Genomic DNA, 27,989 nt, shown 5'->3' with positions numbered 1-27,989 from the left:
ATGGATGGATTGGGGGGCTTCCTGTCCTGCAAGGGATTTGACTGATTGATTGGGGGGCTTCCTGTCCTGCAAGAGATTTGATTGATGGATGGATTGATTGGAGGCTTCCCCCTCGTGATCAGGACCATCCCTCGGGGTGGATAGGAATCCCCTGGAACCGGTGTGGGTCGTTTGCTCCGAGGGAGCGCCCTTGGCCGCCGCCGCCGCTGCTTCCTCCTCCTCTTCCTCCCCTCCTCCGGGCCGGCTTTTTCCGCCGGCGTCTGTGCCGCCTCTGCCCCGGAGGAAAGCCCGCCCAGAAGAGGAGGCGAAATCCTGGCCGTGCCGAGCGCCGGCAGCCGCCCCGGAAAGAAGACGTGCTCGGTGCCGGCGGCAGCAGCAGCAGCGTAATAGGAACCGCGGGGGGAGAACGGTTGGCTGCGGGCCATCGAGCCTCCGCGGGGGCGGCGTGGAAGCCAGGCACGGGGCATGGGGGCCGCCCGGTTGCTGCGGGCCGTGCTCTGGGCCCTGCTCCTGCCGCTGGTAAGGGCTCTGGGGAGGCAGGCGCTCGGAAGGGGAGGGGGACACGTCGCGGGACCCCCTGGCCGGGCAGGGAAGGGGGAATTCCGGGCTAGACCCCCGCCCCAGCTGAGGCTCTCGGGGGCTTTCCAGCGGTGGAAGCGAAACCTCCGCGGGCGCCACGAGTCGGGCTTTCCCCCCAACGCGGGAACCCCCCCCCCCGGGTGGGCTTTTCCCCCAAGCCCCTTAGCCTAGAACTCCCACGCACCTGGCCTCTGAGCATAGGAAGAGGGCAAGGGGCAGCAGAGCAGAGAGCGCCCTCCTCGGCGCCTCCCTCCCCCGGGGACTTCGGTGCCCCTCTAAGGGAACGTGGGAACGGGGCTTCCCGTGCATCCCAGTTCACGGGTCCGTCTGAACCCCTGTGAAAACCCCAGCCAGGTGGGCTTCTCCGTTTGTTTGTTTGTTTGCGCATGCGCGCTCGGTCTCAGCCATGACACGGGGGCTTGCTGGAGAGAAAGGGAACAAGCGGCGCTTTTGAGTTTTGGGGACGAGGAGAGAGGCGGGTCCTGGAAATTGACAGCGTTGGTTGCTGGACTTCGACTTTGCTCCTGCTGGCTTCGGCAACTGCTGCTTTGCGTAGGCCATTGTTTACCTTCCCAGGTGCTGCAATAGCACTTAGGCTTTATATGCCGCTTCACAGTGCTTTTACAGCCCGCTCTAAACGGTTTACAGAGTCAGCCTCTCGCCCCACGACAATCTGGGTTCCTCGTTTTAGCGACCACGGAAGGATGGAAGGCTGAGTCAACCTTGAGCCTGGTGAGGTTTGAGCTGCTAACTTGCAGTCAGCAGAAGTGGCCTGCAGTACTGCATGCTAAGCACTGTGCCACCAGGAAGGAGAATGAGAAAGGGAATAAGGAAGGAAGGACTAGTATTATTATTATTCATGCTTCTAGTAATAGCACTAGCACTTAAACTTATATACCATTTTACAGCCGGCTCTAAGCAGTTTACAGAGTCAGCCAATTGCCCCCAACAATCTTGGGTGTGCAGTTGTTGGGGCCTGTAATAGTGCTGTGGGTATAGATGTGGGAGCAAAATAGACTCTGCTGTAGATCCTGTAGATGGGCCTACTCATGCCTGTGGCTCCCTTGCGGCTTATGAAAATAGAATGCAATAGAATAGAATTGTTTATTGACCAAGTGTGATTGGGCACGCAAGAAATTTGTCTTCGGTGCGTAAGCTCTCCGTGTACATAAAAGCTATAACCAATAAATCAGATCATAGTCATCCTAAAATACATTCATCATAAATCGTAAGATGCAACAGCGATAGGCCTAGGATGCAAAATAAGCAATCCACATAAATCATACTAGGAAACTCAAAAAAATCTGCTTCAAGTCCCAAGAATTTTTTTTCTACGTAGTTGTGGGTGCCTGAGAAAGTGTAACGCAGATTGTCTAGTGTCGGTTGTAGCTTTGTTGGAGTGACGAGCTGTGAGCTGTCTGGATGACAACTGGCGGTGTTTCTATTGTTGTGGTCTGTCTTTTAATAGGTCTGCCTTTGAAACCGATCGGACTCTGTTGATGTATAAGTTAGTTTTGTTGGTGGGTATTTTAGACTTCCAAATGCCTGGCTTAATTCCATCAATGGAGCAGTTTGGTCTAGTATAGGGGTTTCAATCTCAAGCTGCATCCAGCCTGCTGGGTGACTTTGGACCTCACAGGGTTGTTGTTATGGAGAAAATAAGAGGAGGAAGGTGTGTTGGATACGTTTTTGCCGCCTTCCATTATTTGTAAAAATAATAAAGCTGGGATGCGAATAACATAAATAAATGACTTACAACAAATGCAGTTGTAGCTAGCATAGATTGGTGATATTTTTTTAGGTAGCATGAAACTTAATAATTGTCACACGTATCTAAATGTTTTCAGTTACTATTCACATCGCACCAAACCTTCGCAGTTCCTGTTTTTGGTTTAAAAAAGAGCCAAATTGGCAGACACAGATTTGCCAAAAACATTTTTCTAGCGGATTAATAGCTGCTTACTCAATACTGTGGCCGTGAGTAAGTGTCTAGTCCTTAAACAACACATGATCAGGACAGGAGAACAAAATTCACACACAGTGTTTCATCAATCAGCTTTGATGCCAGGAAAAAAAAGGGAATTAGAACACAGAGTGTTGCAAACTGAATAAACAAAACTCCAGCCGTCATTTCATAGGGAAGTCATTAAGTTTTCGTGACTTGCTTGAATATCTTTTCCCTTAACACAATGTTTAAAACCATGTATAAGAATCTCATCTTAAATAGGTTACAGCTTTTGTGACTGTGCCCATGAGATCATCATCGTAAGTCAAACTCAGTTTTAAGGATGGACAGGGAAAAAAACAAAACAGGATGGCATGTGGTTAAATCCCTCCTGAACCATAATCTGAGTCACTCTGTGGAATCTGATGATTCAGCCAATCAGCATCTAACATCTTGAAGAACGTTTTTGATTACATATTTCCAAGGCCTTAAACGAGAGCAACAGATGAACAAAACAAACATGACATTATTGGTAAACAGTGATGTTTACACAACTGCAAACATTCTTCTAGGTGAAGAAAGATCCCACTTAATGTTAAATCAAATCTTTTGCCACCTACGAAATGTTTTTGCTTAATCTAAACTTAGTTAGGGGAACCACATCATGTGAAAATGTCCAGCAGTTCAATCTACAAACTTCCTGAATTCTTAGAATGAAAATGTTTGAATAATTGATTGAAAGATACATTTTTTTTTCTTGGCAGTTTTAATTTTGTCCGAGAAAGGGTTTGAGAAACTCAAAAGCTTAAATCTGTTGCTAAGTTTTGCTTGGCTTAACAAAGAACGACTTCTATGGAACTTTGATTTAAAAAGAAAGGGGAATCAAATGACTAATTGAGTTCATTGCATACATCAGTTTTGAAACTGGGGTGGTCTTACTGAAGTCAGCTTTCTTAGCTCAAGCTTGACTTTAAACAATATTCAATTTTTTAAACTGTCAGATGTATATATGGCCTCATGTGATTCTTGTTCATTCCTAATAATTAAAAAAAATAACAGTAGTTCTTAAATAATCTGTTTCTTTTTCTTTTTCTAATAATAGATAAGTGCCCAAGGAGGAATTCTGCATGTAGTTCAAATTGACAAACCCTATTTAACAAAGAATTATTGCATCTTTTACAATTCCATCTGGACTTCCCTTCCTGATAGCTTATCTAGCATTGTAAGTATTTATACATAATTATTAAGAACTGAATGAATTTCAGTTTGGGGACATTGACAAGTTTCACAACTTTGGCTAACCAATAAAGCTATATTTTACTCATGTTACCCAAGCTATGTAGGGGTTTAAAGGTGATAACCAGAATCTCGAATTACGATAAGCATAAGCCATCAAATCAGTTAGTATAGTGTGAGAACATAGAAGCAATTGGCATCCCTACGGGAAATATCACGGGCCAAGCTATAGTGCGGTATAGTACAATTGTAAGGAAGCAGGGCAGCTAAGTCGGGATTCACACATGTAGTAGAAAGACGTGGGAGTGGAATATTTGAAAATGATAAGATTGGGCTGGGTGGAGGAACGCTGGGAATACCATCCTTGTTAAGTTTCTGTAAGCAGAAAGCTAGCACGGTAGGGAAATGTTGCATTTCAGGTTTGCTTGGCAGAAAGATTTCAGATTCAAAGGCAGAAAGTTGGTTCAGGAAACGGGGGCGGCCAGACGGGACTTGCCTGCAGCTCCTTAAAGCAGCTGCATCTTTCCCCAGAAACAGCTGCAGACATGAGAGGCAGCTTTAAGCGACCTTGTGTGCTTTAAGGAATTGAAAAGTTGGCTTCTGGAACCGCTGTTGGCCTCTAACAGAAAGATAGAGACCTTTAACATAGGGTGTCATCCTTGCATTCTCACAAAAGGCAGTTGCTACCCTGTGTTAAGGATTTTAACTCTGGTTCCTGTAAATAATAGGAAGGGACAAACAGGACCTGTTGCAATTACCTTGTAGAAGTCTCTTGCGTGCTTGCTCTTTAATTTTTGGGTTAGGTTTTTTTTTAATGACTTATTTTTATGATCCTTTAGGACTATGCAAAGCTGGAGTTCCTGACCCCTAAGCTGCTCTGCAGCCGATCCGACATTACCAAAGACATCAAGAACAAAGCCATCGTAGTGAAGAGGGGAAATTGCACTTTTCTAGAAAAGGCAGAGATTGCTCAGCATTTGGGTGCTAAATTGTTGCTGGTGGCCAGCGAAACTTCCATAGTAAGGTCCTGTTTTTGACCAATCGATTGATTTCTGTCAGCCTTTTGATGTATGGAGAATAATTTGTCCATTTTTCAAATGTTACTGTATGTTTCGCAGGATAAGACGCACCAAGGTTTTGAAGAGGCAAATAAAAAAAAAGTTTTTGCACTCTGCAAACCTGCCAAAAATGGCCCATTTTTTGTGAAAACGGGCCCGTTTTTTCTCCTCGAAAAGGCATGAATAGCCTTTAGAGAGCTTGCAGAGTGTTTGGGGGGGGGGGGAACCAAGCAAAAATAGTCAGTTTTTCGCAAACACGGGCCCGTTTTTCATTTTAAAAAAGAGCATGGATAGCCTTTAGGAAGCTTATAGAGTGCTCCCGGGCTCCTGAGCTCTGTTTTCGGCTGCAACCCTCTGTCACCAAAAATGGAGCTCAGGAGAGCTGCGTGCGGCCCTCCCAAGCTCCGTTTTTGCTGGCAGAGACATTGCAGGCTAGTCCTTCACTTTCCAGGACGGCCCCGTGGGCCACATCTAAGCACCCGCGGGCCACGTCTGGCCCCCAGGCCTTGAGTTTGACACATAATAGCGTGGAATGGGGGTGGTCCGTGTTGAAAGACAGATGGGAGGAATTGAGAGCCCCTTTCTTGAGAAATGTCTGTGATTTAATCCAGCCTCGGCTCAGGTAACCAGACTCAAAAGTTATTTCCATTTGTCTAGAGTTCTCCTGGAGGGAACAAGACCGACAATCTCACCATTCCCATTGCGCTCGTTAAAGACTCAGATATAAAGGATTTGGAACAGGTAAACATCCTTTTCACGGTGGCTTTTTTGTGCGGATGAATGAGAAAAACAAACGGCTTCTGTTGGAAATTCATAGATTTTTTTGGGGTACGCACAGAGGCTTTTTTTCTTTGGTCTGCTTCCCTATTTTAATATTTACTGACACCCACTGCTGGCGCTATCTTTACAGTTATTTTGAGTTTCCGATTCCTAATTGGGATTGAAGATTATTTAACCTTGTTTTGAGAGGATGGGCTTTGCCAAGAAATCCTTTCTTTTGCTGATTTAGGGAAAGTTTGGTATTTTTCACCCCCTCCGTGGGTTCCTTAAAGTGGCACCGAATAAAGCAATAACCCTTCCTTCCTGAAACAAGCATTACGCAAATCACTTAACTGAGATTTTTTGCAGTATTTGCTTGTATGACATCCTCTGGTTTCTTCTTTCATTTCCTTTTTTTGCCTTTTTCTCTTCGCTTCTCCTTCTACGCGGTTGTTCCTCCTCAGAATCCTAGAGACGATCTTAGAGGCCATCTAGACTTAACCCTTGCTTATTGCAGGATCCTCTTAGCATTTTTAAAATGTTTGGACTTCAGCATCCAGAATAGCTGAGAACACTTCACTAAGAACATCCTGCTTCATTTCTTTGAAGTCTTTCGGCAGAGGAGAACGTTCTTCTAAACTTTTCTTTTTCTTTTTTTAATGTTTTTTAAATTTTATTTGAATATAAATAATCCTTTTTCTATTAAACAGTGTGTCGTAAAAATGTTTTGGGCCAACAATTAAAACTTACAGTCATATTCATTATTTAATCTATTCTTAGCTTAATTTCCAATACCTTAAACGTCTAATACAATAACAATCCTCTTCACGATTTATTTAACTATTAATTATATTAGCTATTAATACATTTTCTATATTTTACACAATTTCTTTTACTACTAATTCTTATATCTATTCTCTAACCATCAGTGAAATGATTCCCAAATTATATCATAATCAGTGTGTTCTTTCTCTTTAATAGCCAGTGTCAGTCCATTCATTTCTGCCTATTCTAGTATTTTCCTAATCACATTCTCCTTTGTAGGGGTCTCTTCACTTTCCCAATTTTGTGCAAATACAATCCTAGCTGCTCTTATAACATGGATAATCAAGTATACATTTTCTTTACTATAGTTTTCTGGTTAAATCCCCAACAAAAATATTTCAGGTTTTAAGTCAATGTGTTGTTGTATCATCTTTTCCAGCCACGTATGTATTTTAGTCCAATATTTTCTTGCTTCTATGCATGTCCACCACATATGATAATATGAGCCAGGCGTCTGATGACATGTCCAACATTTAGCTGATTTGTCTTTAAACATCTTCGCCAGTCTTGCCGGTGGCAAGGCCCATTTATAAACTTCTAAACTTTTACTTTCAAACTTTTCTATGTATATTATTAAAGAGACAACATTTTATTTGTAGCTGAGAACCATCTTATATTTAGCCCTTTTCTTTCCACTGCTTTTTTCACGACTTCTTCGTAAAGCTTGCAGAGTTAATTTTTTTTTAAATCATAGCTGTCCACTGGATTCGCTGATTCTAAATGGCCATAAACTGATTGCCCAACAAAAGTAAAGTGGCTATGAATGGGTTATTCATATGGGGGGGGGAATAATGTCTAAGATTCAACCAACATGTCTAACTGATGTGTTTCTCATTTTTAGACTCTTGGAAGAAATGTTAATGTGGGATTATATACACCCCCTGAACCGCTCTTTGACTACAGTGTGGTGATCATTTTCCTAATTGCGATGTTCTGTGTGTCTGTTGGAGGCTACTGGAGTGGCAGGGCAGAGCTGTGAGTTTGATTTTTTTTACCGTAATATAAAAAAAACATTTCTAAAGCTGACGGTTAGCATAGAGTTGCATTTGTTGGGTTGCCATTCGCTGTGCAAATTCCTTGCACGCTGCTTCAGTTCTTCAAGTAAATGGAACAATGGAAGTAAAGGTATCGCCCAGAGTGGTTTCAATATGAGATGGTGTTCCCCCTCCAACAGCCAAATCAGAGGAGGAGGAGGTGGCGTGAAAATCAGGGTCAGCATTAGTGCAACCTGGGAGCTTTGAGGGAGAAGAAGGAATGGAGCTGTCAGAGAGAGACAGAGGCAGAACCTGGGCCGTCCGTCAGCCCTTAGATAGAGAGTTAAGAGCCCCCAGGTCTGGAGGTGGTTGATGAGGAAAAGGAGGAACAGCTGGGTCCAGTGCCGGATGCGCAGAGGAGAGGAGAGCAATAGAAATCTATAGGCCGGTCCTTGGGAAGGAAGAGCCACCACTGCTAGCGAAGCCCCACCCTAGCTCTGGGGATAAAAGGCAGGGGGCAGAGATGAATAGATGTGGCAGATAACTATTCATCTTCCGGGTGGAGGAACTTGTTAGCCTGCGAGAAAAACGTTTTGCCGGGGCTGCCACGCTCCTAATAAAGGAATCTTTTGAGTCCGCACTCAAAAGTGTGAGCCGGGTCAAAACAGATGGGCAGCAAATAAATATAATAAATAAATCTGCTACGAGAGGTCCCAAAAGCTAGATGTTGGAAGACAACACACACAATCCCTTGAGTATCTCTGCACTGTACACACTCTGCTTACACACCCGCAAGAAGTAAAGGTCAAAAAATGTGTCTTTGAAGAACTGGGAGGTTGCATTTTTTTTTGTCAAGAATTATAGGACCACCGGGGCAAACTTGCCCAGATAAAGAAGTCCTCATCTGGGGCAATTTCCTAAGTGCTTCTTTTTTTGTCCACCCAGTGAGAAGCTGAAACGAGGCCCCAACCCCGGAAGCAATGAGTCATTATCGGATGAAGAAAGTGTTACTTTAACCCCTCTGTCTGTGGTCATCTTTGTGTCCTTCTGTTGCATTATGCTGGTCTTGATGTATTTCTTCTACAAATGGCTCGGTAAAAAAAAAAAGAGCGTTTATTGAGCCTGGGATTGGAAGGGGAAACTTGTTACTGGATTGAATGCCTTTGATAGTTTAAAATAAGTGTTGCGGAAATGGATTTTGGTTTGTTACTTCCTGAGACAGCTTGGCCTGCCCAAACTGTTATGGACCTTCAAGAAAGCAAATCTTCCTGCTGCAATTTAAGACAGATTTTTCATGACCCCGCAAAGTGATTTTACAAGTACTTTTTAGGCATTTGTAGCCTTGTGTGGTGGTAATTATTATGCTTCCCCTATTGTAGGCTGGCCATAAGCCACGGAGAGAGAAATATGTGGTTTGCTTAAATGTTGTGTCTGAATGTTATACGGGGCATTTCCTCAAGAAAATGGATAAAAAGCAAGAAGAAGAATATATACCTCTGCAATAGGTAGTCCTTATTTAGTGACTGCCTTGGAAAACTGTTCTCAGTTAACGGTGGTGATGAAAAATTAACTTTGCGAACAATCCTCAAATTTACGATCTTCGCTGATCTGCAAAGAAAAGGAGAGCTGAAGTAACAGGCGTCCTTTTACTTAGCAAATGCTTCGCTTAATGACTTGAGTTGTTCCAGTGGTGGTTGCTAAATGAGGATTACCTGTATCCATTTTTATGTGAATCTCTCTTCCCCGTTAACTGAAAGATTGATAGTCGGTTGGTTCTAGCCAATTTGCTTGTAACTGTTCTGACCCAGGCTTCCCAAAAGCAGGAAGCCAACTCCTCGTTCCGATAAAACCTCTTTTATTTAGTTTAAAGTGAATTCCTCTCCAGCAAAGTCCTGGCCAAAAGTTTTTCAAGAGATTTCACAACTACAGACTTTTATCAGGCTTGGAGAACTGCCAGGCCGATATCTTCCAAACGCCACGCTGTAGCAGATAATACTTGGCAAGAAGTTAGGAACAGATCTTCACCCTAATGAATTGAACTAATTGCAAACTCCCCTCCCCTTTTGCTCCTCTTTATTCCCTATGGGAGGGGCCATTCACCGTCCACCTGTGGCTTTACTCCTGAGTCAACCCTTGTTCCTTAGCTGTTCCCTTCTCCTGTCAACTCCGCGCATGCGCACACTGGGAACAGGCTCCAGCTGTTCTTCTGCCCCATTGATGTCCAACTCCAAAGGCAGCTGATAACTGTCAGACAGCGCTGGCCCCATCTCTGCCTCCGACGCAGAGCCCTTGTCAGAGCCTTCCCAAGACTCCAGGACTGGCCCATGTCCCTCCCCAACCTCCTCACTATCTGAGTCTGCCACCGGCTCCGTTGGGGCCACAACACTAACCCTCTCCTCCTCCTTGTTCTCTCTTCTTGTCTAGTGTATGTGGTCATTAGCATATTCTGCATAGCATCTGTTTCCAGCATGTACTCCTGTCTCTCTGCCCTACTGAAAACTATACCTTATGGACAATGCAGGTAAGGTGCTCTACTATATATGACTTTTTAAAAAGAGATAAGAATAATAATTTTTGCAGATGCAAGTTAAGTCCCAGTGAAATCTCAATTTGGCCTCCAATTGATCAGATGTTGGATGCCCGCAGGCCAGTTATTTAGTGATGGATATGGAAAGTGTATCAGTTGGCACCTTGTGGTTTTCAAATCACTTCCAGGTCCACAAGAGATTAACCCGTGAACTCTGTGGGCCAATTAAAATGACATGTTCCAGGGATCTTATGGATCCAGAAGGAACCTGATTGAGGAATATCTGGTAGGCAGGTCCACTGATTGCCTGCTTAACAACTGGCAACCAGCGACGTGGGCTTTTGACCTAATAACTCCTGTGTGGCTAATCCTGGTTTTCTCCTTAACTTGCCAATAGAAGAGAATATTTGTAGCTCAGGGTTGAATGGTGAGGTCCTTAATGCTCTCTGAGCATTGGTTGTTTTCTTGCAGTCGTTTCATTGCCAACCGGATGAACCTTCTAGCATTGATCATGTTACCTAGTTGGGTAATGAAACATCTGCAAGAAAACAACCAAGCTCAGAGAGCACCAAGGATCTCTTTAATTCATGGAGGAACTTCAAGAGATTGAGAAAAACATCTCCTGGCTGAGAAAGACTAGATCTGAATCTGTTCGAGCCCAAGTAGGAACTCAAGGGATCAGAAAGCTGGGGGTGATGGTGGTGGTGGAAGAAAATAAATAAATGTTAAGAATGTATTTTGCAAAGATAGGTGGTGTCAAGTATTGGTTTATAGAAAGGCGTGAAAAGAATGACTCAGAATTAATCAAGGAGCAGCCTGTGGATCACAGGTGTCTGCAGGTATTTGTTTGTTGATTTGTTTGTTAGATATATAGAAGTCACATGATTCCAGAATTTATTTAGACAGCTCACCCTTAACACGAGGAAACAATAATGAAAATTGTCCGGACAAATAAAACAACAAGCAGCCCACTCAAGGCTCTGTAACTTCTCTACCACAAGACCTGAGAGAGCAGCCAGTGTTTTTTTTATTTATTTAAACTTATATATAATAAAATAAGTACGGATGCTAAATGGACACCTGGGAAATCTCCATATGCATAATGACAAGGAAATAGTGACGTGTAAACTGTGATCTCGCAATGCAAAGCCGGTCTCTTCATTTTCATTTCTTGAATTTGTACGCCCAGCCATCTTACAACTGAAGCGAGTATATGCTGATATTCTTTGCTTCCTTCCAACTTATATCTTAGATAGAAGCGGGGGTGGGGGAAAAACCCACGTGAAATTTGCTGAGTGTGATACTGAAATTGTTACTGGAAAATGTACCCTGCTTCCTGTATTTGCAATGCTGATGTGTTGTTGTTAACTGTATTGTTTTAGGTTTCCGTGGTGGAATCGGGCTCTTGAAGTGAGGCTTGTTTTCCTCTTTCTGTTTTGCGTAGCGCTGTCCGTTACCTGGGCCGTGTTTCGGAACGACGATAGGTAAGGGAAGAAAAAGAGCCAGTTTGGTTTAGTGGTTTAAAGCAGCGGTCACCAACTGGTGGTCCGTGGACCACTGGTGGTCCGCGAGAAAAGTTTGGTGGTCCGCAGAAAAATTATTTGCATTTTTTTATATTGCATTAAATCAGGGGGTCCTCAAACTACGCCCCCTGGGCCGGATACGTGCAATGGATGCTTGTGATGCTGCAGAGAGTCTCCCCCTTTGGGGGTCTTTTTGTGCGGGTCGGAGAAGGGGAGACATTCTGACTTGGGGTCTGCTTCAGCCTCCTGATGTGGGGCTTTGGGTGAAGGCTGGAGGGAAGCGCCACAGGTGGCAAAGAGCCGGGGGGCCTTGTTCCAGTGGGATTGCATCATGGCCGGGAACTGGCTGACTATCTCAGCCCGCTGAGCCTCCAGTTACCTCTACCCGGCCTTGCACTCCTGCAGGTCTTCCCTCTGCTTGGAAAGCCTATGTCCCTAGTCCTCAGTGAGGTGCTTCTACTGAGCCTCCTTCTCGGTCAGACCCAATTTGAACTGAGCTGTTTTGCCAACTCTTTCTCCTGGGGGCTGCTTAGGTCCAACAACTGCTTCCGAAGGAGCCCGGGTGGGGAGGCAAGGAGTGGCTGGGAGGGGAGGGGCGAGTAGAGGCTGGTGAGGCGCCCCTCTGCATGAGTGACATCGAGTTGGCCACACCCACCCAGCTTCAGACAACTTCAGACACTTTAATAAACCCTGATTTTTTTAGATAGTGCCCAATATCTTGGATTCCCCCCCACTCCCTGTGGATATCTCTTCCAGGATAGCTCTTCCTCTCCCCTTTCCAAAATCTTGCGCACTTTGGTGTCTGTGTCTATATTTTAAATTTTCAGAGAGCTGAAGAGGGTTGTTTTTTTTTTAATGCCAGGAGCTCAAGCCCACAAAATTGGCTGTTAATTCATCTGTCTTATCGAAGCAGGGCTGAGTCACCAGTGAAAAGGATCAAGTTTTCTCTTTTCAATAACATAGTTTTAGATAAGTGGCACCCAACCTTTTGGGAGCCAGGGACCATGGAGAAAGCTTTTGCCATGGACTGGTAGGAACATGGGTTTGCATGCTACCTTCATCTCACAGACGGGACTTCTCTTTTTTGCCTAATCCGGTTGCTGGCATGCCTGGCCCAGTGCCGCTCGTGCAGGGACTGGGGGGGGGACACCCCTGTTTTAAATGACAGTGGGTTCTTCACTTGTCCAAACCTTCTGTGTGTGTATTTATTCAGAAACCTGTGATGTTATGCTCAGAGGAACATTATCTTTTATTCATTACTAGCCGATAACCCTACATTGTCTGGGTATTTATTTATCCCAACCCCCCTTCCATGAACGTTGCCGCAATTTCTAATGTTGGATTTCCCCCCTTACCAGAGGGAGCCAACTTGTGGAGTACAGTGAAGCTGTTACCGTAGCAACTCCACAGCGCTGTACAGTAGAAACCATTCTAAGGCAGTACGGTAGAAGCCATTTTAAGGCACAACAAGCTGTATCTTAGCAGAACACACACCCCGAGGAGTGTTAGGGATGTCTTACCCTCACAGTATTCGTTTCCAGAAAGTAAGTAATCTGCGTAACAAATTTGGTTGAAATTGCTTGAGGCGTTCCAGAGTTATGCTGGAACATACACACACACAGCCATTTTTATTTATTTATTTATTTGTGTGTGTTTGTGTGTATGTGTATGTATATATGTTTGTTTGTTGAGGATCATATCTGAAGTTTGAACAAGTATATGAATGATTCTTATTCCTGTGTTTAACACATAACCTTTTTTTAAAATTTTAGATGGGCTTGGATTTTACAAAACATCCTTGGAATTTCGTTCTGTGTGAACTTTATCAAAACACTCAAAATGCCTAACTTCAAGGTACAGTAACTTATTTAGCTAAACATATACAGACACAGTAAATTAGAGAGTGAAGGAAAGAGAGTATTTTAATCTGCCACTCAGCTGTAGTCTTAAATTTTGTTTCAGAGCGGCTCGGAAAGATTTTTCCCGTTGCAGTTAACTTTCTTTGACAAAATACGTTACAGAGGTGCTAACACAGGCAGTAAGGCTGAGGAAAGAAATGTGTTTTCAGCCAATGTTAACAGATATCGAACAGAGAGGCATACAATCATTGGGTTATAGTGAAATAATATAGCACAGGGGTGTCCAAACTTGGGAACTTTAAGACTTGTGGACGGGAATTCTGGGAGTTGAAGTCCACAAGTCTTAAAGTTCCCAAGTTTGGACACCCCTGATATAGCACTTATAAGGGAATTTATAAGAGCAAAAACAAAATTTCTACTGTTGATTTGAAGATCTGAACATACAGTTGAAAGTGATAGTAGGGCTCGGGGGTTTAAAAAAATAGTATATATACATATATGATTACAATTTCTTTTTCTAAAAATCAACTGGCTATCTAATTTGTTTTCTGATTGTTTTTTTTTTTTACTGAATCACAATCTTTGGGCTACATCTACCCTGTTTCCCTGAAAATAAGACCTTCCCGGAGTAGAGTAAATTGTACTTAAAGTTAACTCATTCAATGCCCTGAACAAGATACCATTGGTTGTAGTCTGTTTATTCTATGACCAAAGAATTTGTATGTATGCAGCTGTTTATGGCCATTCCTAGAAAGAACCAGAGAATTAGGAAAAGCGTCCCAAATGTGGAATGAATGTCTTTTAAGTTTGAAAGGTTTTTGCATACATTTTGTTTTGCTTTGTTTAAAAAAATAAACATCTCTTCTTTGTTCTCTAGTCATGTGTGATTCTTCTAGGTCTCCTTCTTTTATATGATGTGTTTTTTGTCTTCATCACACCTTACATTACAAAAGTAAGTATGCAGGTTTTATAACTATTCTTTTCATCATGCAGAGGGGGTTCCATTTTCGGTGTTTTGATGAAAAATATGCCCTCAATACAGTGAAAGTTTCAAGTGTACAAGTCCAACTTTTTTATTTGATCCATACCTGGTGTAGAAGTATAAAGACTAAGCGGGTAGTCGCTTGAAAATATTCATATAACAACCATTTGGAGTTGACTTACAACAGGTCCTCTCACTTATCACCATCACAACATCTCCACAACCACATGATCAGAAATCAGGGCACTTGACAACCGGCATGTATTTATCATGGTTGAAGCATCCCAGGATCTTGTGATCACCGGTTGTGAACTTTCCAGCCCACATCTGGCAAGAAATGTCAGTGGGCAAACCTGGGTTTGTTAATGACCACATGATTCACTTAACAAGCGCAGTAACTTGCTTAACAGCCGGGGGAGGGGGGGAATGGTCACAATTTTTTTGTGTGATTTGCTTAACAACCTCTGTGCTTAGAAACAGAAATCCTGGACTCAAATCAAGGACTAGCTGTAGAACATTGGCTGTTGTTCAATGCCATCAGTTGCCTTTGTGTGGCACTGTGATTCCATTAAATTAGAATAAGGTCTAGATAAAGTGAACCATGTAAGAGCCCAGACTCTTAATTCTAGGACTTTTAGATATTCCAGACCATTTATTTCAGGACCAATAGTCCAGTTCTCAAAACAGGGAGACTAAAATGCCATTATTTATTTCATTTATTATATAACAATTCGCATATCTACTCTTTTTTATCTTCCGTTTATTTTATTTTGAAATATGTGCTTAGGCTTCAGGTGCTTTTCAGTGTTATGTTTATGTGTTTTAAGTTTCCTGACCTGATAGAAATGGCATTAAATCCGCCCAGTTGGATGCTTGTTGTTTCTAATAAATTTGTGAAATATACTTGTAGCTGGCATTTCCTGTAAATCACATAGAACCAGCTGGGTTATCAAGTTTGCTCTGATTTTGCTTTTTTCTTTAGTGTCATCTCATGTTTATCTTTATAGGATTATGAGCCATCCTGGTTCCTAATTCATTCCGTTTGATAGGACTTTTGCCAGGGAGTGTCCTGGCCAAACATGTCCTGGAAAAAAAAATGCATTGACTTTTAAATGCCTGACATTTTAAATATTTCCAGAATGACTGCTTCAGCATCAATATTCTTTTTTTTTTCAAACTTTCAGAGTGGAGAAAGTATTATGGTTGAAGTGGCGGTTGGACCGCTTGACAGCAGTGAAAAGGTAGGCATATTAAATCTTTTGGGGAAAAAAGTAGCTTCTGTTTGCACAGGTTGAGTTACCTTATAAATATTGCACTTGTTTTACATAAATATGCTAAAAGCATCTTAGAGACTTCTTAAAGCAGGGTTTTTCAACCTTGGCCACCTGAAAATGCGCGGACTTCAACTTCCAGAATTTCTGGGAGTTGAAGTCCACCCATCTTCCAAGTTGCCACGGTTGAGAAACATTGCCTTAAACTTTTTTTGGGGGGAGAGAAAGCGAATGCAGGATTAGTCTTTTTCCTCCTCAGTGTAAAAAGTATGCTGGGCGATTGCCCTGAATATCCCAATATAAACTGCTTACAAAATGTAGCCATTTTTAAAAATCTTTTTTCTTCCAAGTATTAAATGCTTGTTGACTTGGGTTTGATCCTAGAGTGATGGAAACTTGATGGAAGCCTCTGCTGAACAGTCAGCTCCTCATGAGAAAGTAAGGATTGTGTTTCAGATACATTCCATGGATTTTCAATGGCCTACTTTCCCCAAAAATAAAAAAATAAAAATCAATCAATATTCTTTTGGGGCAGGGGGAAAAAAACCCACACCTGATTCTCTGTCTTCTCCACTTTCTTCAAGATTGAGATCTTAAGTGTTGCCCAATCAATTCTGATCAGGCTAAAAGTCGTCTTTTCCTCATTTCCCGGGGTTCTTCATTTTATCCAATCATTTGTCAGTGGTGTCTGTCTGCTAAATACAGATGTTTGCTGTGTGGCGTTTGTGTTTGATCATACTTTTTTCTGCACTCTTGCTTCTTGGTTGCTGTTTTCTGAACGTTAACCCTTTTTCTGTGTAAGCTAGATGAGGAGATGATTCTGATTAAATTCTTATTTTTCGTGAAACATGCTTTGGATTGGCCTTAGAGGGTTGCTGTTGTTTTTTTTTTAAAAAAAACATCTGTTTTTCAGTTGCCCGTGGTCTTCAAGGTGCCCAGGTTGGAATTGTCACCAACAGTGTTGTGTTTGAGGCCATTTTCATTACTTGGATTTGGTGATATTGTTATTCCAGGTAAGATTCTCTTTCAGCTGTGGGTTGACTCTGCCTTCCATCCTTCCGAGGTAGTAAAATGAGGACCCAGATTGTTGGGGGACTCTGTAAACGGCTTAGAGAGGGCTGTAAAAGTACTGTGAAGCGGTATATAAGACCAAGTGCTATTGCTAACCTAACATGGTGCTTTAGACAACACAGGGAAAGAATTCTTCATATAATGACCGGGTGGGATATTTTAGGTCCATATAGAGCAAGTTTCAGGGACGCTCAGTGGCTAAGACGCTGAGCTTGTCGATCAGAAAGATCAGCAGTTCGGCAGTTCGAATCCCTAGCGCCGCGTAACGGAGTGAGCTCCTGTTACTTGTCCCAGCTTCTGCCAACCTAGCAGTTCAAAAGCATGTAAAAATGCAAGTAGAAAAAATAGGGACCACCTTTGGTGGGAAGGGAACAGCGTTCCGTGCGCCTTCGGTGTTGAGTCATGCCGGCCACATGACCACAGAGATGTTTTTGGACAGCGCTGGCTCTTTGGCTTTGAAACGGAGATGAGCACCGCCCCCTAGAGTCGGAAATGACTGGCACATATGTACTTTACCTTTACCTATAGCACGTTTCCTGGTTTCTAAGCCGTTTTGTTCGCACAAACACACCTTATACATGTATATTGCACAGAAAAGAGAGTCCGAGTTTACTCTTCTGGTTTGACTGTTTTTTCCTCATCGAGTATAAAAATTATTGTACCAGAGAATCTGCAGAGTAAATTCTAATATAGCTAAATGCAACCCATAGAATTCTGTGGGCCCCACTGCCAGAACAATAATTTGCAGTCAGATCTCCAAGTATAAGTTGATATATTTATTTTCTTACCAAAGGCAGAAAAGGCAAAAAAAGCAGGGGAAAACTGAAAAAAAAAGTTATTGCTTAGTCCAAGGTTATTTATAAGCACTTATAGACCCCAGGTTAAAATTATGAGAGGGAAAGAAGTTAAGAGTGGATAATGAAACTTACAGCTCTCCTAAACCTCCGTGATTCACTTAACAAATGTAGCAAAAAAGGTGTAAAAATGGGGAAAAACTCAACAAATTTCTCATTTAACAACAACAGTTTTGGGCTCAGTTGTGGTCTTAATTTCACGAGTGTGGTCATTTTCTTTCTGACAAAAATCTCTCTGACCCGTCTTTCATTTTGGGTGTTTTTGTGTTTTTTTTTTTAAGGTCTCCTGGTCGCGTACTGCAACAGGTTTGATGTGCAAACCACCTCCTCCTCCGTGTATTTCATTGTCTGCACCATAGGTAATCTATCCCAATAGTTATTTTGAAAAACGGTATTGGGAATGCCCCTTGAGGTGAGATCCGACCCGGGCCTCTTGGCCTTTTAGGAGATGGTCTTCAAAACTGACTCTGCCATTTGGCCTGGGGTCCTGATGGAGGCATTAGTGGATTAAGAGATTATTTCACCTCCACCCCGCTGTAGGTTGCTCCTTTCCTAGCTATCCTTGTTAGTTTGAATGATGTCGGAGAGCAACCATCTCTGCTGGGAGGGCTGAAGCACAGAAGACACCTAGACTCTCTTATGTCAGGGATGGGGAACCTTTTCGGCACCGAGTTCCCAAACTGGAACGGGTGTGCATGTATGTGTGACGGAGCTCCGGAAACCTCAAGACCAGCTGGCGGGTGCGCACATGCCTATATTTTGGCTGTTTTCCAGGCAATTTTCTGGACCATTTTTAGGCTATTTTCCGGGCCATTTTTGAAAAACAGCCTGAAAAACGGCCTGTTTTTTTTTGGGGACGTTTTCTGGGCCGTTTTCCAGGCTATTTTCCAGGCTGTTTGGGGGGCCATTTTTCAGCTGTTTTCTGGCCTATTTTTGGCCTGGCTGGTTTTTTTTTTTTTAAAAACGGCCTGAAAACAGCTTGAAAAACAGCCTGATATTTTGGACATTTTCCAGGCCATTTTCAGGCTATTTTCCAAGCTGTTTTTTGGGGTCATTTTCCAGCTGTTTTTTGGCCTGTTTTTGGCCTGGCTGTTTATTTTGAAAAACCAGCCGAAAAACCGCCCTGAAAACGGCCTGGGTTTTGGCCATTTTCAGGCCGTTTTCCGGTGCTCCGACGCCTATGAAGACTAGCTGACTGGTGCGCATGTGTGTGCCGGAAACCAGAAGAGCAGCTGGCAATGGCGCGCATGCCCACAGAGAGGGCTGTACGTGCCACCTCTGGCACATCTGTCATAGGTTCGCCATCACAGCGCTATGTGGTCTTAATTTAATTAACAAGACAGCTAGGTCTGACCTGCTCTGAATGCTTAGGGCAGTGTTTCTCAACCTTGGCGACTTTAAGTCCTGTGGACTTCATCTTCCAGGCTGGGGGATTCTGGGAGTTGAAGTCCACAGGACTTAAAGTCGCCAAGGTTGAGAAACACTGGCTGAGGGCCTTATCTAGTAGTTTCCATATGAAACTGTGAGTCTGGGGAAATTCCTGTATAAGAGGCAGAGAACAATGAAGTAGTCATCTTGAACCTTATATATATATATATGGATCTGGTTGTTTGCACCTGATAGTAACTCTCACTCTTTGAATGTTTTAATATTGCCATTTTGGCTTCTTGTGTAAGCCGCCTAGAACTGCCTGATGGTGAATTGGGCAGCCATACAAATTTAATAAATAAAAAGAAATCACCATGCTCAGCCCTAAACCAAGGAGCCGAAAAATCTGCGATATTTGGTGATGTGTTTTTTTGTTAATGTTTACCTTGTTCTGCAGCTTATGGTGTCGGCATGGTGCTCACCTTCGTCTCTCTAATACTGATGAGGAAGGCTCAGCCAGCTCTTCTCTATTTAGTGCCTTGCACACTCATCCCTTGTGTCCTGGTGGCTTTGTACCGCAAGGAGATGAAAAAATTCTGGAACGGTAACAGCTATCAGGTGAGGAAAGACTACTCGGGGGTCCTGTGAGTAGATACTGCTTGTTCTTCTTCACACAGGGGGCAGGGCTTGTTGAGATCCAGAGATGACCATAGCGGTTGGGTTAGGAGGGTGAAAATGGCCTCTACAGGCTCCAGAGGCGCTCTGGACGCCAGAAATGACCCCGTTTCTGGCTTTCCCGAACTTTCGGTAGACCCGTTTTTTGCCCACCCCGAGCCTCTGCGCACGCCCTGCACTTACCTGCATCCAAAACAGGCCGTGTGGGTACTCCTGAGAGGTGCAGGGTGGACGGGGCCAGCCAGGAGTGGGGATTTGAGGGTTCTCCGAACTGCACAAAATCTTAGCTAGAGGTTTTCTTGAACCCCTGCGAACCCCCAGCAGCCCCACCCCCGGTTGTGAGCGTAGACATAATATTTGGAAGCAGAGATGCTACATGTGCTGCCTTGAGCTCTGGAGAAAAAAAAAAGAGAGAGAATCCGTCCGAAAGTGTGTGGGCTTTCAAGTCACCCTTGACTCCTTCGGATTGCCTGGAAAAGCCCCTGCGGTTCGCTTGGCAACATTTTGGGAAGTGTTTTGCCGTTGCCGTCTTCCTGGGCCGAGAGAGAATGACTGGCTCTAAGTCGTCCAGCTGGTTTCGTGCCTAAGGGAGAATTAAAGTTCACAGTCTCTCTGTTTTTAGCCTGGTGTGCCTTAATCCGCTATACCAAGCCAGCTCTCCATAATCTTAAGAGCAAATAAAGTAAACCTTCACCAAATACCTTGCCGAAAGGGAATGTTTTTTTTTTTGAAGGAGACCAGGAGGGCAGAAAAAGTAGATCTGAGAGGGTCAGAGCCAGTTTGAAATGCCCTTTGTCCCCTTCCTTTGGCCACTTACAAGATCCATTTCCTGCTGTATTCCCTGCTTGTCTTCCAGTTTATTTTTCGCCATGCCTACACTGCTTTTCCATGTATCTGTTTTGAGCTGTCAGCAGAGTCGGACAGTGAGGAGGTTGGGGAGGAGCATGGGCCAGTCCTGGAGGCTGGGGAAGGCTCGGATGAGGGCTCTGTGTTGGAGGCAGGGATGGGGCTGAAGCTGTCTGGCAGTGATCAGGTGCCTACGGAGCTAGGCAGCAGTGAGGCAGAGGAACAGCGGGAGCCTGTTCCCAGTGTGCGCATGCACAAGAGTTGCCAGAAGAAAAGAAAAACGCAGAAATCAGATATCAGAAAGTTTGGTATCTGCCTAAAACAGCAAACCATTCTTTTCTATGCACAGTTTTGGCCCCCTTAAAAAGAGATTGATTGAAATGGGCAGGAGGAAGTGACAAGAATTTCACTTACGGAACCAGTTCTAAAGCCAATAAATCCCCCAAATTAACAAGAGCGAGAGCCTTCTTTATTTTCCTTTGAGCCTCTTTCCTGTGAACTCACAGGCCTGTCGGCAGATAATGGAGGATTGTGCAGCTGGATGTTTACACAGAGGCCTTCTGAACCTTTTATCAATTGAGGAGGCAATCATTGCTGTAGGAACCAGAGCAGCGTAGCTAAGTTCAATATGTACTTTGTGGCTCTTTTCAAATCTCACAACGGGCTCAGCTTCCCGAGCCGTGTTTAAAAGCTGAGGCTGGGAAATAAACAGAAAGAAAAAAATATGCAAAGTAATTCAGAATGAACATGTTTCTAACAGGAATAACGGTGGCTCAGTGGCTGAGACGCTGAGCTTGTCGCTCGGAAAGGTCGGCAGTTCAGCAGTTCGAATCCCTAGCGCCGCGTAATGGAGTGAGCTCCCGTTACTTGTCCCAGCTTCTGCCAAGCTAGCAGTTCAAAAGCACGTAAAAATGCAAGTAGAAAAATAGGGACCACCTTTAGTGGGAAGGTAACAGCGTTCCGTGCGTCTTCGGCGTTTAGTCATGGCGGCCACTTGACCATGGAGACATCTTCGGACAGCGCTGTCTCTTCGGCTTAGAAACGGAGATGAGCACCGTCCCTTAAAGTCGGGAATGACTAACATATGTGCGAGGGGAACCTTTTCATTTACCTAATGGGAGTCCCCCGGCCTTACTACTTCCGTCCCACTTCCAAACTAACAACCAAGTACTCGTATCTCAAGTGGCAAATTTCATTATTTAGAAGTACTTAATGTTGCCATAGCAATAGTTTCATATGCTTTCCTCGGCAAGGAAGGATTTCAGTTGCTTTGAACTTTGGATCTTTGTGTCAGCAGGACTTAGTCTGGAATGAAAATCCTAACTCGCAGCAGGAGAATTTGAAGGCAGTTCAAGCAGGATTCAGTTCAACGAGACCTTTAATCTAGTAGTCTAAATTCTCAGCGGCAAGAAATCTTTTCGTTCTACTTTCCTATGTATCTTGCACTTTTTAAAAGCAAAAGTCCACATGCTTTATTTCTTGCAAGTTCAGGCTATTAACATTCAGCCCCAAGTGGTGGAATCTTTTAAAGTTAAGAACAGGGAGAAAAGTCAACAGAATCGATTAACTGTCAGGTATTACGTCCAAATTTGCTGAGTGGGAAAACCTGGAGTCTTTTTTTTAGAGGCAGTTACACTTCCAAGTTCAAAGGGACACGGTTGCTGAGTAGCTAAGACGCTGAGCTTGTCAATCAGAAAGGTTGGCATTTCGACGGTTCGAATCCCTAGCGCCGCATAACGGAGTGAGCTCCCGTTACTTGTCCCAGCTTCTGCCAACCTAGCAGTTCGAAAGCATGTAAAAAATGTAGAAAAATAGGGACCACCTTTGGTGGGAAGGTAACAGTGCTCCGTGCGCCTTCGCTGTTGAGTCATGCCGGCCACATGACCATGGAGACAGCGCTGGCTCTTCGGCTTTGAAACGGAGATGAGCACCGCCCCCTAGAGTCGGGAACGACTAGCACATATGTGCGAGGGAAACCTTTACCTTTGCACTTCAAAGTTACCTGAACTCAAATTGCCGCTTGTTTGCCAGAGGAGCCTTTTAAAAAGAATTGCTCCCTGGGGAAAACACCCTTGTTTTGTTCTCATTGTATTTGAGACGCAAACAAGCCTTAGCTTCAAAGTGTCGCGAGTGATCTTGCAATGCAGTTTCTGAACAAATTTCCCGGCCAACCAGGTTTTCTTTTACAAAAACACCCGATGTGTTTGCTAAGCAGCGATTGGATGCATATTTTTGGAAATCTTGAAAGGGCACAGATCTTGATACCCGAGCCAATATACTCCTGCCTTTTCATTGTTGCATTCTCATGGCCCATAAATTATAGTGGCACAAAGAGTGATGCTATTTGGAGCTTGCTGTTTGGTTCCATTTCTAGTTAGCCATGTGGATAAATGTAAATAGATTTTTTTCTGGGGTTTCCTGGCATCTGCTTTTAGATCTTTGGAACCCGTTGGACAGTTAAAGCTTAATAATCACCATGATTTTTTGTCCACTTGTGTTTTTCCATCCGGCCCTTTTAGTCTAACCTAGCAAGGATTCTGAATCGGCCAAAGAACCCGTGTGATAGCTTAGAAAATGATATAAAAATAATCTGCATATTTTTATGGGCTTGATGCTTAAATGGAAGTAGGTACGCCAGATATTTTTCTCTCCCTCTAGAAAGTTACGTTCAACTCTGCATCACAATAAATTGTGCAGCTTTCATGCTTGCACGCTGCCTTAAGTACACCTGGGGTAGAAAGGCAGGGGATAAATGGGAAGGAATCAGGATAGTTTGCCTTTATTTTATTTCTGCAGGTCATAGAAAAAGATAGAGAAATGCTCGGTTTATTTTCCAGGGTTTCCTGAAAAGAAGAAACAGTCATTTTTAATTTCTCATGCAAGTCATTCTACTCACACTTTACAAATATATGAATTTGTAAACCAATAGTAAAACTTTAGTGTTTGTTTTGTTGCTTGGGAATGAAGGCTCCGGTTATTCACTTAGACCAGTGGTTCTCAACTTTCCCAATGCCGCGACCCTTTAACGCAGTTCCTCATGTTGTGGTGACCCCCAACCATAAAATTGGTGTCTCAGTTCCTACAACCATCGAAAATATGTGTTTTCCTACGGTCTTAGGCGACCCCTGTGAAAGGGCCGTTCGAGACCCAAAGGCGTCCCGACCCACAGGTTGAGAACCACTGACTTACACAAACCGCTTTTATCTTTGGTCCTGGCTAAATACCATCCTATTTTATTATATTACTATCCTTGTAATTGCCTAACGAAAATATAAAGCCAGTGATCTGATTACTAACATACCATTTCTTTTATACCCAGGTGATGAATTCCGCTTCTAATGAAGAAAATGCCACACAAGCCACCGAACATCATGAGTGACAATAACGCATCACCAAAAATAATGTACTATGATTTTTCTACTCGAATAATAAGAGACTGGTTTAATTTTTAAACTGGAATATTTCATACACTTTATTATGAAAAGAATCGCCTTTTTTTTACACTTGCACATATATTTTTGTGAAAAGTTTACTATTGATATTCTCAGAATTGTTAGAACCTATTATCTCTCGAGGTACCAAACCTTATTCAATAAACCTGTGCCTTGTTCGATTCAATTCAAGTTTGTGGCCTATGAGATGGATAGCATTGCTAATCAATGGTCCAATTTGCTCCTGAATCTCAGGCTTTCCACCTAAGTCTTTATTTGAAGCATTTAGGAACAGAATAATGCAGACCAGAAGTGTCTTGTCAGAGGTTCAGCTAGCAGGAAACATCACGGGTTACTATGCAAACACGAGAAAGTAACGATGGGCAACTAAAGTTACATGCAACCATGCGATCCCATGAGTGCAGTTCCCAGAAGTCCAGCTTGATGCCAATGTTCTGCAGCAAAATATAGATTTGATTGCATCCAATGATTGTTCCCCAAAAGAGAAAAACCGCGGCATTGAGGCCTCAACATTCCCATTTTTTTAAACCTTATCAAACCCTAAAAAACTCCAAAACCTAAAATGTTCAGCCCGGCCCTTTCCATTTTGTCACTGTCACAAATCTTTCGATATACAACCTGTGGCCTCAAAAAATGGTTCTCGCCTATATAATACAAGTTATAATGTATAATGTAGAGAGGTGGTGAAATTATAAAATGAGTAAGATGGACAAAGAATCAGCTGAGATGAGCCCATTCACTCATTATTGTTATAATACTTAAGCCATTGTGAGCTAATGAATATTTTTTTTTAAATACTTAAGATAAAAATTGGAAGAAATATACAAAAACCAGAAACTTAGTTTTCCTCTTTACACATTAGCACAATTAATAAAAGTCTTAAGTTTCAAAATCAGAGGCTCATTTTTTTAGTTCTCCCTAACTCACCTTTTATTGTCCTCACTTAACACATCCGTCATTTGAATTTTTATTTCAGCCTACGCCTTAGTGCAAAGCTTCTATAACAGTTGTCATACTAATAATTAAATTCAGCTCTAGCATTTTGATTTGAAAGAGATTTCCCACTTTTAACATCTCTTGGAAGTGTTGATGAACAGAATTTAGTAACTTTGAGCACCAACATAGATTTAAACCAAAGATACTTGGAGGAATGTGTAAAAGAAAAAGAAAAAAAAGGGGGGGGGGAGACTTGGCAATGCTTTATTTCAGATGTAATATAACAACAACAGTGTAACATAAACTTCCTCATTTGGTGTCTTCCACATATCATATGGAGCTACAGAATATTGTTAAGAATTCTGGGAATTGTATTCTACACATGTTTAAAACCCATCAAGTTAGGAAAAGCTGGAATAATTGGGTAACATAGATCTTGTAGATCAACTGAAGAGGCCGGAAGCTTTTGAAATAGCTATTTTTTATGATGTTTTCACTCAGGAGAAATAGGCTTCGTTTAAATGAAACTTCATTTAAGCTAATGAGAACAAGTATAAAAAGCAATTTAAAAGCACTTGCTATTCTTTTAACTGGTTGCATCTTTGTAGTCATCTCCACAAGGGAAAGCAGATTCCTAAAAGCAAGAATTTTTGTAGACTGTCTTATAGCAATTTAAAATATTGATTTTGTGTGGGCTTTTGATTTGAGGTGACGCACCCATGAAGAAGTCTGTCTTCATGAGAACTTCCCTTTCATGCCCTAAGGCTGTGATGGCAAACCTATGGCATGCGTGCCCAAATTGGCACACGGAGCCATATTGCCTGACACGGGCACGTCACCTGTTCCTCTTCTGGGTTTCTGGTGCGCATGCGCAGGCAACAATCATCTGCCCTTTGTACGTGCGGCAATGCCGGAAACTGGAAAAGCTGGCCTTCCGTTTTCCAGTATGAGCATGCGTGCTGGCCAGCTGATCACCGCTCATGCACCTGCCAAAAACTGGAAGCTCATTTTCCGGTGCGCGCATGCCCCCTGGGCAGCTCCCCTTCTTGGCTGCGGCCCAGATGAGCACGTGCACTCCCTTTTCAGCACTCAGTGCCGAAAAGGTTCGCCATCACTACTCTTAAGGTGTAGGTATTGAATAGATTGTACCGTAGCTACAATTCCTTAATCCATACAACAGTTAATAGGTTCAGGGACTTTCCTGGACCATTTGATGGAAGAATTTCCATTCATTGTTGACCAGAATACAGAAATGAAAAAAATGGCCTACATTTTCTTGATATATCATTGGGGTCTTCTGTATACATTTTCTTATAAGGGAAAAGGAGGCATACGGCTGGGATATTTCCTGTTTTCAATCATAATTGATGAACCTTTATTGAATTTTTACCGGAGTCCTTTCTGTCAAAAGGGTTACTAATCATATGAGACACATTAAAAACAATCAAGGCTGCAGAGCAGGGATCCAGTTGGTGACCGACCATCAAGTTTACAGACCTAAGAAACTTGAAACGATAAATACCAAGGTTTCTTATCCTGTCCCCAACATGATCCATCTTTTCTTTATTCTTTTAAACAAGTCTTTAGTCAACAGATTAACCCCAAACAGATATTTCCCCCAAACAGATATCTCATTTGAACACCGGTTGTATTAAATCAAGGGAACCTGAAACTTATATTTGCATGATGGACAGAAAAGAGATCATTTTCTCTTAAAATGTCTTTTGACGAGAGACAAGCTTAAATTGTAGATAAAAGGTTAGTTTTAGTTTTAATTTTGCTGAGTTTGAGAGAGTAAAAGACAGCCAGAAATGAATAAGACTTTTTGAACTGATTTTGTCTATTTTTTTACATTATATTGTTTGCTACTTTGGAAATTTTTTAAAAAGTTCAATAAATTTAATTCATAAGAGAAAGGTCAAATTTAATCTTGTTTAATGTCTGTTCACTGAATTACATTTGTAAGGAATAGAATTGACAAATTATATAAAATTGTCCACTGAACATGCATTTGCTTTTTTGAGATAGAGAGTAGAATAAATATGATTCAAAATATGACAAATGTTCCAAACTTCTCATTTTGAAATGTCAAATTAACAGTGTCTGTATGGACTATTTAACAATATTCTTTAAAATTGGGTGCTTTAACCGTTGGCTACTGAATAGCATGCTAGGGGCCACATTGGACATTTTCTAAAAGTGCTTAAAAGTTCAGTTGTCCATTTTCATTTTAACAGCCTTAGTAATAAGTATAACATTAATCATAGTACTGCTAGAGCAATAATCCAGTCTGATAATCACCTCCTTTGCTGCTTTATTTCTGAAACATTGTATATTTTTGTTTTCTAAGATTATTATAATTTGGAAAAACATTTTGTATCAAATAAACTTTCAGCAATAATTTAAGCATTGTTTTATTTCCTGTCTGGTTTACACATTAAAGTATAGCCTTGTTTGGCATCAATATGGATGATAATCATTACCCTTTGCTTTCCGGGGAAGAAAACTTTTTTAAAAAAAGTTTATGCCTTTTTATATTTTAAAGATGTTTGAAGACGCTGGTGGAAGCTTTTATCTTTTTTTTTTTTTTGTCTGTTTGAATTTGCCCTTCAAGATTTGGTTTTGATATACTTAGTAATTAGTAATTTTAATCCACTGTATCTTTTTATCTTCTATATTGGAAGCTGCCTTGAATTTTCAGTGTTCCTTGTTCCATATGAAACATCCTTCCTGTTTCTGGCTAAACTGCCCCTTGTACCTGTAGCATATTTACATTTCTTTGAAAGCCTCTTTGCCATTTGTGGTAATTTTATTGCGACAAGAACAAGTTCAGGCTGGTTTGGTGAGCTATCAAGCCACAAGATAAGAGGTAGTCAGCCTTAGGGCCCCTTGGCTGAGACCCAAATGATCCTTTATACCGTATTGTTTTTGCAGCAGTGGCACTGAAAAAAAGTGACATGACCATTTACCCACACTTGCGACATCCTTGTGGTCATGTGATCAAAATATGGGGTGGCCTTATTTACCAGAATGTTGGCAATCCCAAGCTATGCAATAATTCTGAAACCAAGAATACACTAATAGTATATTTATACACTGGCATTATTTTTTTCGCCAATACCTAACCTTTGTTTGTGCACTTGTTAAAACAGCAACCAAATCTAATGTGTTTTTGCACAGAAAACTACAAAATTCTCTCAATTTCCAAGTTTATAGGATCGTAGTTTACAAGCTTCAGGATCAACTTGT

General features: G+C 42.3%; 1 protein-coding gene across 2 annotated transcripts; it reads left to right on the top strand.

Moving 5' to 3' along the window:
- Positions 1-100: 100 nt before the first annotated feature.
- On the top strand, positions 101-23,970 carry SPPL2A (signal peptide peptidase like 2A). 2 transcript variants are annotated; one of them, XM_081964795.1, is made up of 16 exons: positions 104-519; positions 3,627-3,746; positions 4,600-4,779; positions 5,476-5,559; positions 7,244-7,377; positions 8,322-8,470; positions 9,801-9,897; positions 11,286-11,387; positions 13,199-13,280; positions 14,163-14,237; positions 15,452-15,508; positions 15,923-15,976; positions 16,452-16,551; positions 17,745-17,822; positions 19,289-19,449; positions 23,672-23,970. In XM_081964795.1, the coding sequence occupies exons 1-16, from the start codon at positions 466-468 to the stop codon at positions 23,729-23,731; spliced, it is 1,587 nt and encodes a 528-aa protein (XP_081820921.1). In that variant the 5' UTR covers positions 104-465; the 3' UTR covers positions 23,732-23,970. The 2 variants fall into 2 exon arrangements, with proteins under 2 accessions (XP_081820922.1, XP_081820921.1); XM_081964796.1 differs by lacking the exon at positions 15,923-15,976 and having other exon boundaries at positions 101-519.
- Positions 23,971-27,989: the final 4,019 nt, after the last annotated feature.

The sequence above is a fragment of the Natrix helvetica genome, assembly GCF_964273705.1.
Source record: "Natrix helvetica genome assembly, chromosome: 12".
Taxonomy (NCBI): Eukaryota; Metazoa; Chordata; class Lepidosauria; order Squamata; family Natricidae; genus Natrix; species Natrix helvetica.
This window is presented reverse-complemented; position numbering and strand designations above follow the sequence as displayed.